The sequence below is a fragment of the Xenia sp. Carnegie-2017 genome, unplaced genomic scaffold, assembly GCF_021976095.1.
Source record: "Xenia sp. Carnegie-2017 unplaced genomic scaffold, XeniaSp_v1 HiC_scaffold_23, whole genome shotgun sequence".
NCBI classification, from domain to species: Eukaryota; Metazoa; Cnidaria; class Anthozoa; order Malacalcyonacea; family Xeniidae; genus Xenia; species Xenia sp. Carnegie-2017.
Genome location: NW_025813486.1, coordinates 14,330,540 through 14,346,049, shown reverse-complemented (window position 1 = coordinate 14,346,049; position 15,510 = coordinate 14,330,540). Strand labels below are relative to the sequence as shown.

The following is a 15,510-nucleotide window of genomic DNA, read 5'->3' as shown; positions in this document are numbered from 1 at the left end:
TCCGCATGCAAGTTTATGTCAGGTTTAGAAAAGTCATCAAATGAAGGAGTAGATGCCAATCCATTGTATATTTGTGCAGGAAAAGTTAAGCCTTGTTTGGATGATTCATCAAATGTAGGATTATTCATTATTGCAGATGTATTGGTAGAATGATTAGAAGAATCCTTTGATAAGTCAATAAAACAAGTTTCTTTATTGTTGTCAAATGATGTATTGATGAAACATGAAGTGCTACTGTTTCCATACCTACAAGCCCCTTCATTCAAAAAAGAATCGTCAGAGTCAGTGTCTGATATAAAGTCTTCTGCCTTAGGCAAAGAATCAAAAAGAACATCTTTTCTTGTCGCCATGAACATTGTTATCCTTGAGTAGGATTTTCCTGAAGCCTTTTTGTACTGACTCAAGACAAATGGATCCGAAGTTCCAGGAATATTAACAACTTCAGAACCATCAGGGTAAAGGAGTGCATACTCACAATCTTTGACAAATGACCGCTCAAAAGCACTATACTTTTCAATTGCTGCATTTAAAATTACTGATGATGAAGCACTGGCTGAGATTTCAAGCGCTAAACGGCCACGAGCTGGCTTGAGTTTCTTTGTCTTTCCATCATATTTCATTAAACCTATTTGTATCACATGTTTCTCATCCACACTCTTCTTTGATTTTGATAAAAACGAAGATCTAATCTCGCACTTTCGCTTTTTGTATTCCGTAAATGTCAATACCTTTTTCTCGCCCGAATGAGCTTTGTTTAAGCCTTGTGGCGGGGTAGACGTAGTAAGGTGTGCACTGAGTCCTCTGACACTGTTACTGGAAATTGAAATCCCATCACTGTTACCACTATTCTTCACCTTTTGTTGCTCCTTTCCGCAATGGCAGCAAAATTTTGCCCCTTCGGGATTCACACCTCCACAAATGTGGCAGTACATTAACAAGTATAACAAATAATATTAAAACGCTTTTGGATGTTGATGTTCTTTACTTATTCAATGATTCAACTTTAACTTAGTTATGGTAATACTTCATGATATATTTGCTAAAGTACATTTATTTTGCATGAACCGACTTAATTTGCAGCAACAGACTTAACTTGCAGTAACAGACTTAAAGTGGTTCTATGACGAAAACTTAACGTTAAAAAATCATCGATTTTAGCATTCAATAGTTTAAACACATATCAATTATTGCTTTCGTAAAATGTAAGCAAAAATAATAATATAACGAGGGAGTTATGAACATTCAAAATGTCTAATTTTCATGTCCGCCATTAGAATCGGCCATTTTGAGTATTTGCAATCAGCAAAGGTCTGTGACGTCATAGTCTTAACACGGCAAGAAGCGCACATTGGAAAGTATACAAAGTAATACATAAATAGAGCAAAAAAATGTCAAATTCATCGAGATCTAGCTCGCTCTCTGAGTCTTCGATCGAGACAAACGCATCGATTTCTTCATCGGAATTTGTGATGGCAAATTCGAACGAATCTAATTCGCAAATTTTGCATTTGTCGATAATATTGAACCGCTTGCTTCGCCCGATGAAATTGCTGAGTACGAAGCTACAGTCGCAGAAGAACGGCGGGTTGAAGACATGCTGCAAGATCGTTTTGATGCCCGTGTTGATGTTACTTCATGGTACGATGTCATTCTTAGTGTGTTACTTTGATCTGAATCGTCTGCCGTTAGCTATGATAACTTTATGGAAACATACAATTTGGCCAATATTAAAGGTGTGAATGTGGCCATTGTTCGTTGGATCTTGTTGTCAACCCTCAAGAGTGCCGATGCTGCATGGAAATAGAGCAATGCCGTGGTAAAATGTATCAGTTCGAAATCGATGAAAGGAAATGCATTTTGGATCACCCTGGCTTTAACGAAGTTTGCCTGAACGAATTTGTTCTTCAAGCAGCTTCGTTAGGTTTAAAGACCAAAGGTCATCGCATGATACAGACACTTCATTTTGTATTTCCTTTAAAACCTTAGTATAAATGTATATTATATATTGAAAGTTTGCCTGGATGTATCATTGCTTCTCTCAAATTGTGAAAATTTATCATCTGCAATGTGTGTAAGTATATAATAATTGCAACTTGTGCAAACCTGACGCCGCTCTCTTGACGTTGTTGGTGTTTGTGATTTCTTCCAAATAGTAGGTACGGTACCAGGTTTGAGCCGTCTAGTCATACCACCCAAATGGAATAAACGCTCAAAACAATCATCCGAGAAGTGATTCGAACAAATCATAAATCGAATTTCGCGCGAACTCGGATTAAAGTTTGCGCGCTTCGTCTGAACAAATTTAAGCCAAATTCTTCTCAAAGACTCGTCGTTTGGGGTTTTATGTAATGAAATGCCTGTACTTCTATCAGACTTATTACTGCAATCTCGCACGACACAGGAGGTTGAAGGCATGTTAAAAAAATTGAGTTTTACAACCTTTTAAATCTCTATTTGTATATAGTGTTATATTGTAAACAGCCGCGAGTCAAGACTATGACGTCACAAGCACCTTCCTTTTTGAAAATTCAAATATGGCGCATTTTAATGGCGGCTCTTAAAGTTCAAGTTTTATCGCTACTTAACTTGAGCAGCATGAAATTCATTGCGCTAAAATTTCGCCAGAAGAGATTTTTTTACATACACTATTAATCTATGAAAAAAAAACGAGAGGCAAAATTTTCGTCATAGTACCACTTTAACTTGCAGCAACCGACTTAATTTGCAGCAACAGACTGAACTTGCAGCAACCGACTTAATTTGCAGCAACAGACTTAAGTTTATATAGCAGCAACCGAACTAAATTGCAGCAGAAAACTTTCTTTTTCAGCAGTTGTCTTTATTTGCAGTAGCACGAGTCATTTGAAAAAAATATACTTATTGATTGATGACAGCCGTTTTTGCGTCATCTGCATTATGTAAGTTGCATGTCCCTTGTGGGCCACCGTAAAAATTGGAACACAATGTAAAAAGTTCGCCATACCGTATATGAAAATTGGAACGCTGCATGAAACTTCGGCATAGGCTATAAATTTTGACGATACGATACAAGAAGTTTCGAACGTATATGAAAAGTTTAGAATGTCCTACAGCAAGTTTCGCATATATTTTTTAGATTTGTCTCGAAGTATATAAAGTTTGCCATGTATAATTTTAGTATGTTATGTAGTATTGTAAGTTTAGAATAAAGTCCAATTTGGCACCTCATACGAGTGTGCATTCCAAAACGCGTATTCTAACGATGCGATTCGACCTAAGTTGTCAAAATTACCTTCTTTGACATTGCTCGTGATGGCATACACAAAGCAGAAATGGAATAGCCATATAATTGTCAAGGACGCGCCGAACTGTTTCTCATTACTATATTTTCTATTACGAACTTGCTGGAGTTATTTTGCTGCCAACATGGCGGCAAAGTTGACAACAAAATCTTCAAAGGTTCCGACGACAGTGGCCCTTCTGTTACGTTTCTATTCTGTGTCTTTAGTGATAAGTATGTCTAAATAAGGCAATTTATTGTCCTGTTCTTTTTCTACTGTAAAGGTAATGTTTGTGTGTTGTAGGTTTAAATAATTAAGGAATAATGAGGCATCGTTTTCGTTGTTAAATATACAAAAAATATCATCTACGTAACGTCTGTAAAAAAGTACGTTTGGTCCGTCGTGGTTAGTGAACCAATTCTTTTCATAATAGCCCATGAAGAGATTGGCAAGTACTGGTGCCAGTGGAGAACCCATTGCCACCCCGTCGGTCTGGTCATAAAAGTGTTCGTTATAGAGAAAGTGGGTTTGTGATGTAGCGATGTTGAACAATTGTTTTAAGTCATATCTGTTGATGTGAAAGTTGGGTTGTTGTGTAAATAATAAGTCGAGTGCGATGTCTATTGTTTCAGTTAGTGGAATGTTAGTAAAGAGACTCTCAACATCAAAGGAAACGATATATTTGCTGTTGATGTCTTGGTTGTTTAGTTCGTTGACGAAAGTGAAAGAGTCTTTAAGTGGTGTAATCGTTGGGAACTAAAGGGCTAAGCAACGAGCATAAGTATTTCGATAGTTTGTAGTTGTAAGAGTTGATGGAAGAGACTATTGGTCTTAGTGGAGGTGGTGTGCTGTGGTCTATGTGTTTATGGAGTTTAGGGAGGCCATAGAACCTTGCTGGTTGTGAGCCTGAAGGAAACATGTTGGAGTAGGTGTTGTTGTCAATAGAGCCATGTTTTTTGAGTTTCCTAAGAAGGCGCTGTAGTTTAGCTTCTCTAGAGAGTTTGGGGTTTTTGTCTAGTAATTTAAACTTGGATTTATCGCTAATAATTTTTAAACACGAGCTATTGTATACTTCTCTATCCGTGATGACTAATTCGTCATGAAAATGATTTTGCAAATATTGACGAACTGTGAGGTAGTGGTGAATTCCGTGATTGCCGTTATCGTCTAAAGGTTCCGGAACAAGGCGGCGTATTTCATTGACATGATGTTCGGTCAACTCAATTGAACTTTCAGGGACAACAACCATATTGTCCGTTTCGATATCACCTACCGCGCCATCAGGATCAATGCCATAAATATTAACATCATCGATATTTACGTCTGTTAAATCAGTTTCATTAAGCTCAGAACACCATAGTGCTAGGGGCGACATACTCCGCATAGTTCGAAGTCCATGATGATTCCATTGGTTGATAAACTCATTGAGCGAGGCTTGTATTGCAGGAATGTAAACATGGTGCAGAGCATACAAATCGATTTCATCCTGCGCATCAAGAAGCTCGCTTTCCTCCATAAATTAGAATAGAACTTTATAATAGGAGGAACTCACTCTATTCACCTCCGCCCAAAGACGCTCAATTCTTTGGTTATGCACGCTGCGTCCGGCTATGAAGCTTCCTCTGTTTATACCACTATTAGCTATCATAAATCGTGCAACGTGTACATTTTCCACCCCCCCTATCGCCACGTACGCGAGATGGAATCCCAAATCTTTTTGCACCATTGACAAAACATTGCAAAAAAGTATGCGCAAGATTGTTCGTGAAGCATTTCAAATAAATAATAGTTCTGCTATAGCCGTCGATGCAACCATGCAGGACAAACCTCCAAGTGATGAGTTTGTGATTGGAGTCAATGTGCCAGAGATGATTTGGTTTCCCCACATTCCACACCCGCCTTTGTATAGCGTATCTCCGTCTTATGGCACAGTTAATAGGGTCAAGAGTTTCTAGCACACCAACATGATGCAACACTGTCAATGGCGCACAAAGTTTATGCCTAGCGTGAATCGCCATCTGCCACTTGACGCTGGATTTTTTTCAGAGCGTCCATGCGCCCGAGCTGTGCTTCTAGCTCTCGCGTCTGTTTGCGGAGAGCTCTCTTTGTCTGGCTTCTAATTTCGTCTTTCAACGAAGCGAAGCACTCTGCTTCGTCCAAAACGAGCTGGTACTCACTTTCGCTGCAGTTCCCATATCGAAGCGCTTGGCTCGTGATCAGCGAGATTGTTTGGAGCACGGTCTCAGCGGACGTCCGAATGCGATCGTGTTTTTCAGCTTTCTTGTCCAATCTGCGGCTCACGACCCGACCAGCGAAAGTGGCCGTGCCGCAAACAGCTGCTAGGTCTTCGAGCGCGATCCTGACAGGCGTTAAGACGACAGTACTGAGTACGGCCACGCCGCTAACAGTACTGCCCACAGTGATAGCAGACAGGCATTGCCCGCGCCGTCTAACCCGTTCACAGCTCTTTTGTTCTTATTGTAGAGCGTTTGGCGGGCTTACATTTCCGTGTGCAAGTGAGCTTCAACCTCTGATATCTTCTGTAATCGATACGTATTTTAGGCATCGCTCGCAGTAGGTAGCGTAGGATAGACAGGCTCCGTCGACACCGGAGGTGAATAAGGGGGCGTGGAGGGCTCACACGAGGTCATACTGCTCCAATAGCAATGTCACTATAAAACCAATGGTAGCTTTTGTTGAAGAAAACCCAATAACGGCCCCCACGTCAACCTCTAATGCAGAGTCGAAAACTGTGAAGGCTGAAACCTGCCCGCGTGGCTTGCGCACTTCGAAAGTTGTCTTCTCAACATCGTTTACCTTCAGCCGGACTGTCGCAACATGGTTTACAGCAGCCGCGATCCCCATGCAAAGCACTTGACTCGAGCTGAGAACCGGCCAAGCGGAGACCATCCGTCGGCCCCCCTCTCCGCCTGCAGAGTAATACACGTAGGAGGGCGTCCCACTCTCCTCACAGCGCCATCGGAACGACGATACTCAACCCGCTTGGTGGCCTGAGTTTGGGTGAGAACGGTCTCCAGCTGCGTACGGGTGGGGTGGTCAAAAGCATATCCGATCCTATTTGGAGTGACCGATCCTATCTGGAGTGTGACCTCCCACCAGGTCAAGCGGGCTGCGGTTGAGGTGGGAGGTCCAAGTGGTGCCCTTTGGGACCGAAACACCGCCGGCTTAGTCAATGGGGTCCTGTCATGCTTTTATGAAAGCGAAGCTTGAACAGTCAGGTAATACCTTGCGCTTAGCTGTGGAGCAGCTCTTCTACGGAAGGCATTCATTTCTTCACCTGCACACCGGCTTCCCTATGCCCGTATGCTAGGGTAGAGATCCCATTGGCTGCGATCCAGCGCTTTGTGTCCAGCGGGCTCAACGATGTCTTGTTGACGTGCTCGCCGAAGATCTGATGCCCGCGACTGCGCAGCATATCCATACCTTGGCAGAATCGCTTTGCTTTGAAGAGCGCCTCTTTGTACTGGGCATATGCTTTTTCACGACGGCCTTTTTAACACCTTTGGCTTTGCGCTCCTCCAGACCATCGGCTTTCAGGATAGAGTACATCTTGGGCTTTGAGCCCCACAAACTCAGCGATAGGCGCTCCAGCGCACTCGTCCTTCATTTTCCCCAGCACCTTCTTGTTGGCTGTACTTAACAGCGGATGGTCTTTGAGAGAGTTGCTGGTGTCGTACTGACCGGCGTTGCACCTCATGTCGGCGTAGACGTCCTCAGTCTGGATCTCCAGCACAAGGCTGTGGGTTTCGGTGTAGAGGAGCTCTGTTGACGACCCTTACTGCACCTTGAGATGGTTGTAGTACCAGTCGTACAATAGATACTTCGAGAGGTCGAGAACGCTTATGCCCATGAAGACCGGCCGGTTGAGCAGCAGACTGCTTTTATTCATGTGAACGGCTGCGAGGTCTCCCGCATCGCCAAAGATGACATGCCGATTGAATGTCGGCTTGGCAATAGGTTTGCGGAGTCTCTCGGTCTCACTTAGCCGGAGCAGCTTCACATCGACACGCTTTCGGAGGTTCTCCATCGTCTTGGCAAAGGCGCTGTTGTTCAGCAGCTTGTAGAGGTTGACTTCAAAGTCACTCTTTGCCTTCTTCAGGAGTTCGGTGTTTTTCCGGATGTAGGGCTCCATCCATGGGCTTTGATTGAAGTGAGTGCCCTGTGGATCTTTCTCAGGCGCATGCCAAGCTGCAAATTCCGATAGTGCAGGACGTATCGGGTCTTGTCGCGCAGATTGCGGACCAGCTTTTCGACCTCGTGAGACGCACCCCCATACATTTGTTTGAGGAGATTTTGCTGGTAATCGGACATCCACGCGTTGTCGACCTTCAGGCGCTCCGGCGCTAAGGAATATGCATTGTGCTCGTCATGCAGCTCTTCTGGGTACTCCAGTTCGACTTAGAGAATGTAGCCCTTCTCTGCCTCTACAGTCTGGATCAGGGCCGCTTTCGCATCCTGTTGGGCGACCCACTCGAACGTGCCTGTTGGCAGCAGCTGCGACATCGCCTAGCCATACAGGTTGTTGGCGTCGTAGTACGGGATCCATTTTTGGGGCTTCCCCGGATTGTAGTCTGGCACCTTGGGGTTGTTGGTCTTGGCGAAGCGCCTGCTGGCAATGCTGATGCCGCCATGCAGGCCCTTCTCGATGACGAGATGCATGCATATGTTGGTGAGCAGCTCGAGCTCCACCCCTGTGTGCTTAAGAAGAGCGTCCCGGGTCGCTGGCTTTCACCAAGCCATCCAGGCTTGAGAGCATGAACTGGGCGCTGTTGATAAATCGAAGCGGCTGATACTGAACGAGATGTATTTCTCAGCGTTGTTAGGGATGCAGGTGCCCTTCCCTTCAGTCTCTGCAATAGTCTGTATTATGAAGTCGCTGTCGAAGCCCCGCAGGTAGTGAAAGACAACCGGTGTGGTTGTCGTCTTCGGGCTGAGCCGCAAATTCAGGTTGCACTCATTGTGGGCCGCACCTCGGTACTTGCCAGTAATGTGGCAGTGGTCTCGCACGGAATCGCCTTCGAGGAGCTTGCCGCACATGTGGCAGTTTGTGGCTTTCTTGTGGCCTCCCCAGTCCTTTCCTGTCATGTGCATAGGCTTGGGGTTAGCCAACACCATCTTGATCTTACACTCTTCTTCTTGGAGCAGTTCCAGGATTTAGAGATTTATCTCATCATCTTGAGCTGCTTGTGGTAGTTCTCAAAGCGGATTTTGTCGTTTTTTTCCGGGGTTGGCATTCTGATGGCAACCGCAGCCTGGTTGATGCCTCGACATTCAGGCTTATGCTCTTCCAGCAAATCCTGCCTGGTGAAGCCGTGAAGACAATGCTCACAGAAGTGCAGCTGATGGTGGCCACTCTAGTTGAGAAGGCAGTTGAAGTTCTTGATCCATGTGTAGTGGTGTTTCTCGGGGTTTTTCAAATCCGAGACAAGGAAGAGATTCACAGTCTTGCGAGCTCTCTTTACTTTGCTCAGACGGCAAGGAACGACGCCGCCTTCCCAACCATACACGTTGATAGCAAGGTCGTTCTGACGATCTACTCGTTTGAGCTGGGAGCGCGGTGTGGGTGCGCTCACTCCCGCAAACTCAAGGCCGTCTTCAGTGAGATACTTGCCCGGCCGTTGCGGGTCTTTGGCTGCAGGAAACAGCGCAGCCCTTAGAGACCAGCGGAGGCAGTCGTCGTCTTTATTTTTCACGTTGACGATCGCCTTCTTATTCTTGACCGCGGTGGGGAGAGGAAGGTATGAGCCTCCACGTAAAGGCTGGTAGTGAGCGATGTCAAGCCAGAGTGTTTTGACACGATCCACTATCCACTCAGACCCTTCCCAAGTGAACTTTTTCAATCTCTACAGGATTGTTGGGATGGCTTCATGTAGGGCTTGCGGAATCTAATGCGCCTGTAGCAGCGTGATCTGCTTTGTCCGGAACACTGGTGCTTGAAGTACCGTTTGCTTCATCCTTCAGAAGCTCAACCTCTACAGCCAACTGCAACTTAGGCCCTGTCTACACGTATCCGGATAAATTTGAAAACGCAAAACTTTTTTTACGGATGTACGTTCCGTCCACACGTATCCGGATAAAACGCCCACACAAACCGTATACTTTTGAAAACGCTGTCCAGAGTGGAATTTTTGGAAAACGGAAAAAATTAGTCTCGTGTGGACGGGTGAAACCGTAAAAATACAGAAACGATGACGTATAACTATTATTTGGTCAAACATGGCGGAAACACGAAAGGTTGTTGCGATATTGATTTGCCTTATTTCAAGCATAATATCATGCGTCCAGCTTTATAATGCGGTGTTGAATTCTCACGGAGAATATATTCGAAATCGTATGAATATTATTCGTCAGCTTTCGTTGCTTGGTACCGGAAGGGGGATTGTCAAGCGGTTAGGCAAGAAGCGTCAAAGGAAAAAACGAAGATTTTGGATTCGACCTGGAAGAACAAATGCTTGGTGGAACGGTTTTATACGTGAACTAGTAGTCCCAGAAGAATGGCGAGAAAATTTTAGAATGTCTCGAGTTTCCATTGACAGACTAGCCGAAGAATTAAGACCCTACATCCAAGGGGAAAAAACTATCATGAGATTTCCTGTTGATGTGTTGACCCAAGTTGCTATCACACTATATTATCTCAGTGATGAAGGTCATATGAGAAAGACTGCAAATGCGTTTGGAATTTCTCGACAGACCGTTTCCAAAATTGTGAGAAAGGTATGCAAGGCAATAACAATACACCTTGGACCAAAGTATGTAACATTGCCATTTACTGAAGAGAATGTGCAAGAAAAAGTGAACAATTTTTACAGAGCACATGGTTTTCCACAGTGCTTGGGTGCAATTGATGGAACACACATTCCAATAAAGCAGCCACGACAAAATCCTACTGACTATATTAACCGAAAAGGTACTTACAGTTTGAATGTGCAAGCTATATGTGACCATAAATACTGTTTTATGGATGTGGTTGTGAAATGGCCTGGAAGTGTGCATGATGCAAGGGTGTTTTCAAATTCCAGCCTAAACCAATTGTTGAAGAATGGCAAGATACCACCATGTCAACGCAAGATTTTAACTGATGAAGATCCAGTTCCTATTTTTATATTAGGCGACCCTGCATATCCATTAATGCCGTACTTGATGAAGGAGTATTCAAATGGTGGGTCTAATCAGCAGGAACAGTATTTCGGTATGACTTTGTGCCAATCAAGGATGGTTATTGAATGTGCTTTTGGTAGACTCAAAGCTCGTTTTGCAGCTTTAAAGCGTCCAATGGATATTAATCTTGATGAGCTACCTTTTGTGGTGTATGCATGCTTTGTACTACATAATTTTTGTGAAATTAGTGGTGAAAGAATTGCAGAAGAAAAGGTCACTGCTTCTGTCGAGTATGACAAACAATTTCAGCCAGTTATTGCCAACAATAAATTCAGAACTGACTGTAATGAAGCTGAAGGTAAAAAAATCAGAAGGATATTGACAAGGTACTTTGATCCATAGACAAACCAAAACTTCAATGAACAATGATTTAACAAAACCTATTTTTTATTTTAACCCAAACTATTTTCATCTCACTATGCAATATTTGTTACTAAGTAACTACAACCTTATAAAATATACATATCACTCTATGTTCATTTCAGTAATGCATATTATATTAAAAATTTTCATTTGTAAACTGACTAAAGTGCAATGTGCTATTTTCTACATTCATGGGTTGTGCAGCCTGTGGTCTGTTCCAACTGTTTATATTCATGGGTTGTGCAGCCTGTGGTCTGTCCCAGTTGCTGTTGTAACCAGTAAGCGGAGTTGCAAATTGGGGAGGTAATGGTTGAGGATGCAGCATTACTTGGCGAAGCATAGAAAAACCTTCCACAATACACCCAGTAAGTTGTTCCATATTTTGCGAGAATTTCTTCATTTGGGTAGCCTGCTGCTTATCCACTTCGTCCATCTTTTCAAGAAGATGTTTTTTTATTTCAAGATCTTCTTGCATGGCATTCAGGAGTTGTTCGTCTGTTAATAACTTTCTCTTTAATCTGTTTTGTCTATAATTCTTCAATTTAGAATTTAAAAATTCTCTTCGTTCAGAAACACAGTTTCGTTCATTTTCTTCATCGTCAAGAGTAGGTATTTCGGTATGAGGGCTGCTGGATGTTGAGGAAGCTATGGGTGTACCAATAGAGTTGGCGGGACTGGGACATATTAAACTTGAGTCAAACTCTTGTTGAATTTCTTGCGTCTCTATTCCAGATGCCATTGTAGTCGTAGCTGGTGAGCCTCCCCATATTTCCTGACATTCCTCGAAATAAATCAGCACAACTCTTCCATGCCCACTTTTCTTACCACAATCAACAGCAGCGCGGAATTTGAGTCTGATAGCTTTTAGTTTTGAAGTAATAATTGACTTATTGACTTCATTATTCTGGTGGGGAAACTCTTTTTCAATTTGGGCTGCATCATGTTCAGATGGATACTGAGCGAGGAATAAATTCTAAATATCAGAATATTTAGAGTGGCATGTCTCCCAGTCAACATTCTCCGCAGTTCTTGCAGTTTTGTACTCAAGAACAACGTTTAAAAGGAGCTCCACTTCATCGTCCGTCCACACAAAGTTTTCGGTTTTGCTCTTCTTGGATTTGGACGAATTTTCTAATGCGTTTGACATAATTTTTGAATTGTATTTAATAGCAATGCGCAGAATGTCAAGTGTCAAGAAAGCACATATACGTACACGTTATTTGCAGGCTCATCTTGTCTGAAGCGCATGCTCAAATGGGATTTTATCAGTGTTGTCAAATTTATCCGGATACGTGTGGACGGGCGAAAACGATCCGAAAACGATACGTGTGGACGCGGAAGTTTTTAATACCGTAAAAAAAGTTTTGCATTTTCAAATTTATCCGGATACGTGTAGACAGGGCCTTAACTCCTCGTAGAGCTAGTAGCTCTTCATCGAGTTTGCGTTTGATGTAGGGCTGGGCGTTTTGAGGAAAACCATCAAGTCACGTTTGGAGGGGTGTCCCTTTCGGCACCTGCATTTTCCAGGCTCTCAGATGATAGCTGAAGGCTTGGGGATAGGCCTGCGCTTGCGCGGTTTGGGGATAGGCGGAGTGACATTTCTTGGCGTGGGCGTTTGAAGAGCCTCAAGAGAGTCGTGCATCGCGTCTCCGCTGATCACACCTTGTTTATATAATTGTATAAGATCCTTAACAATAACATCCATCTCAAGTGTCGCAAATTTTAGTTCTATACCCTACGCGAGATAAATCTCTAAATCGAAATAAAATCAAATGCCGATATTTAATTCGGCGAGTACTCTAGCAAATCTCTTTCTTGCTTGTTTCTCCCCACAAACGTTATACACTACGCGAGATAATTCTCTAAATCGAAATTAATTCAAAATGTCAAAATTAATTCGGCGAGTACTTTAGCAAATCTCTTTCTTGCTTGTTTCTGTTTATAAACGAGCTTATGATGCACCCTATCCGCAACGCAGGCTTGACAAAGGATAGTTTCTGCCTGTGTTCCGACGCCATACGTACGACATGGTTGTGGAAGTCACCCGCCTTCCCTTAACCGCCTCATATGAAGTCCGCAGTATTCACCTATGGAGCGTAGCCCACATGTGGTGAGTTTTCCGGGTAAATACCACACACACTTGGTCTTGCCCTGCCTCATGGCTGTCGAACGTTTGGATATACCCTATGAGAGTATCTCTCTAAATAATAGACCCCCGACAGCCGGCCACGTAGGCGCGGGGGGTGGGCCGGCCGTCTTTGGCTCCTGCCGTTATCCAGGGTTTGGCCTTCGCTGTCTTGTGATTTTTGTGCCGATATATGTGCTTACTATGTGCTTACTATGTGCTTACTATGTGAACCACATACTCGAACTAGGGCTGGGGTGCTTAGACTTGTGTATACTCCTTCTCAAACTGTGAGTTGCGCCAGAAATGACGCTTTCTCAAGGTGAAGTGCGCCAGCGGCAACGCTCTGTATACTACTATAACATTAAATGATAAAAAAGGCAAGAAACAAAAAAGAGTAAGTGCCAAAAAAGCCGTAAAAAGAATAAAAATAAATTGAGAATTAATAATATTTTATAATTTTATATTCGTAATTTTTGGAGATTACATGACGGGAAAACTTTATACCAAAAACCATGTTCAGTAATTGGAAAAAATGGTTATATTTCTTGTCGTGTTGGACATATTGGTGGACATGATTGTGTTTTTTACTATAATCAATACAAACCTAGAGTTGATATGAATTCTAATTACACAATGTATATAAATGAATATGCTACTAAAAATCAAATGTTTCATTTTTAAAAATAATACCATTGTTATATTATGAAGTTAAATTTATGTTAAAAAAATATATACATTTACAAGACATTTTAAATGAACGACGAGTTTTTTATCGTAAACATGTTTCAGCATGCTTATGCCATCTTCAGTACATAGAATGAAGGTGATTATGCTATTTACATGATATATATATTTATGTGTATGTGACTATCGTTAAGTGTAATAAATTACAGAATTAGTGTTAGATATTATATTACAGGTTAAATATTGTATTAATGTGGTATATTTGTTTGTTGAGGTCTGGTTTGAGCTTTTTAACGTAGAGCGCTTCTTTCAGTTTAAGAGGAAAAGGAGAGTTGGCGGTGTCTAAGATGCAAAAACATGAATGGTTGTATTTGCAATGTGGTGAAGTGTGAAGGTGTTTATAAATATGTGAGTTTTTGTCGGAATGTGTGTGTTCTTTGATGCGTGTAGAGAGATAGCGAGTTGTCTCACCAACGTAACGAGAATTACATCCCGCACATGAAAATTCATAAACCACGCAAGATTTGAGTAGAGATGGAATACTGTTTTTAAAACTAAAAAGATTTTTTATTTTGTAACATGAGAAGACCAATTTGATTTTTAAGTCAACACAGAAGCGTTTTGTTAACTTCCATAGTTTTTGTTGAGTGGTGTGTGAGTATCAGCCAATGTAAGGAAGTTTGAAATAGTATATGTTTGGTTTGTTTTGGTTAGGTTCATCTGATGCTTGTGTGTCTGATTGTATTTTGTCGTTTAATGATTGTATGACTTTGTCTATGAAATGGACAGGACAAGAATTGTGTTTTAAAGTTTCAATTAGTGTGTTTATGTCATTTTTACAGTCGTTTGTTGTATTGTTGATTCTGTGGATGCGTTCAAGGAGAGTTTTTATAAGTCCTGCTTTATAATTACGTGGTGTATAACTAAAAAGTTCATTAAGAGTCCGGTGTAAGTTTTCTTGTGAAAGACGGAAGTTATGCATTTGTCTGAAGTTGTGTCTTTAGTGATAAGTATGTCTAAGGAAGGCAATTTATTGTCCTGTTCTTTTTCTACTGTAAAGGTAATGTTTGTGTGTTGTAGGTTTAAATAATTAAGGAATAATGAGGCGTCGTTTTCATTGTTAAATATACAAAAAATATCATCTACGTAACGTCTGTAAAAAAGTACGTTTGGTCCGTCGTAGTTAGAAACGCAAAGCCGATCTCGATGTGAATTTCTTGAGGGATTGTCAGTCATTCGAAGTTTTTCCAAAATTTATTTGTTTCCGTCTTCCAAATGTCAATGCCCAGGATGTCCATGCGATTGGTAAGCGATTGCTTCACTCTGCTGTATTAAAACGGTCAAAAGAAAAGAGGAAACTTGAGAATGATATGGACAAGATATCATCGAAACTCAAAGCAATACTAAATACAGTCGACTGGTACATTCTAGAAAAGGCTCTGGCTAAGACTATTACGAAAAAGATAAGCACACTCTTATGTAACCACAGAAAAAAGTTAAATAATCTCACACTCAACAAAACGCTACCTTTCATGCACAGAGAAACCGTCACAAATCTCTCTTCACATAAACTAAAACCTGATGAACTCGACCTACTCAAGAACGGACTATACTTCTCCATAAGACCTCCAAGACTCAACGATACTGAAATCCTCGCAACATTTGAACGGATCCATTACACTATACAAAACAAGCACCAAAACCAAGAAGATTACATCCACGTAAACAATGAACTCATCCACATTGCTCACAGCTACATTTCCTCATATACTCCGTCACCATCTGATCTCAAGAAACATTGCATACTAAAGGACATTAGGAATAATAAGAACATTATATTGTTAAAACCAGACAAAGGCAACGGATTAGTCACCATGGACAGAGAAGTATACAATA

The 15,510-nt window shown here is 42.0% G+C and overlaps 2 protein-coding genes, 1 long non-coding RNA gene and 1 pseudogene across 3 annotated transcripts in view; 2 read left to right on the top strand and 2 right to left on the bottom strand.

Annotated features, from left to right (window-relative positions):
* Window positions 1-3,993: 3,993 nt before the first annotated feature.
* Window positions 3,994-4,929, bottom strand: LOC124449182 (annotated as a pseudogene).
* Window positions 4,930-9,497: 4,568 nt separating this feature from the next.
* LOC124449181 (putative nuclease HARBI1) lies at window positions 9,498-10,781 on the top strand. The gene has a single exon (XM_047000128.1). The coding sequence runs from the start codon at window positions 9,498-9,500 to the stop codon at window positions 10,779-10,781; it is 1,284 nt and encodes a 427-aa protein (XP_046856084.1).
* A 15-nt stretch (window positions 10,782-10,796) lies between these two features.
* On the bottom strand, window positions 10,797-11,949 carry LOC124449180. The gene is made up of 2 exons (XM_047000127.1): window positions 11,818-11,949; window positions 10,797-11,757 (listed from the first exon to the last, which is right to left on the bottom strand). Exons 1-2 carry the CDS (start codon window positions 11,947-11,949, stop codon window positions 10,939-10,941), a joined length of 951 nt encoding a protein of 316 aa, XP_046856083.1. The 3' UTR covers window positions 10,797-10,938.
* A 104-nt stretch (window positions 11,950-12,053) lies between these two features.
* The window catches only part of LOC124449438, a 6,011-nt gene continuing 2,554 nt past the window's right edge, over window positions 12,054-15,510 (top strand). The window contains exons 1-2 of the long non-coding RNA XR_006949396.1: window positions 12,054-12,128; window positions 12,242-12,253. This is a non-coding gene — a long non-coding RNA (uncharacterized LOC124449438). The remainder of the gene's footprint in view (window positions 12,129-12,241; window positions 12,254-15,510) is intronic.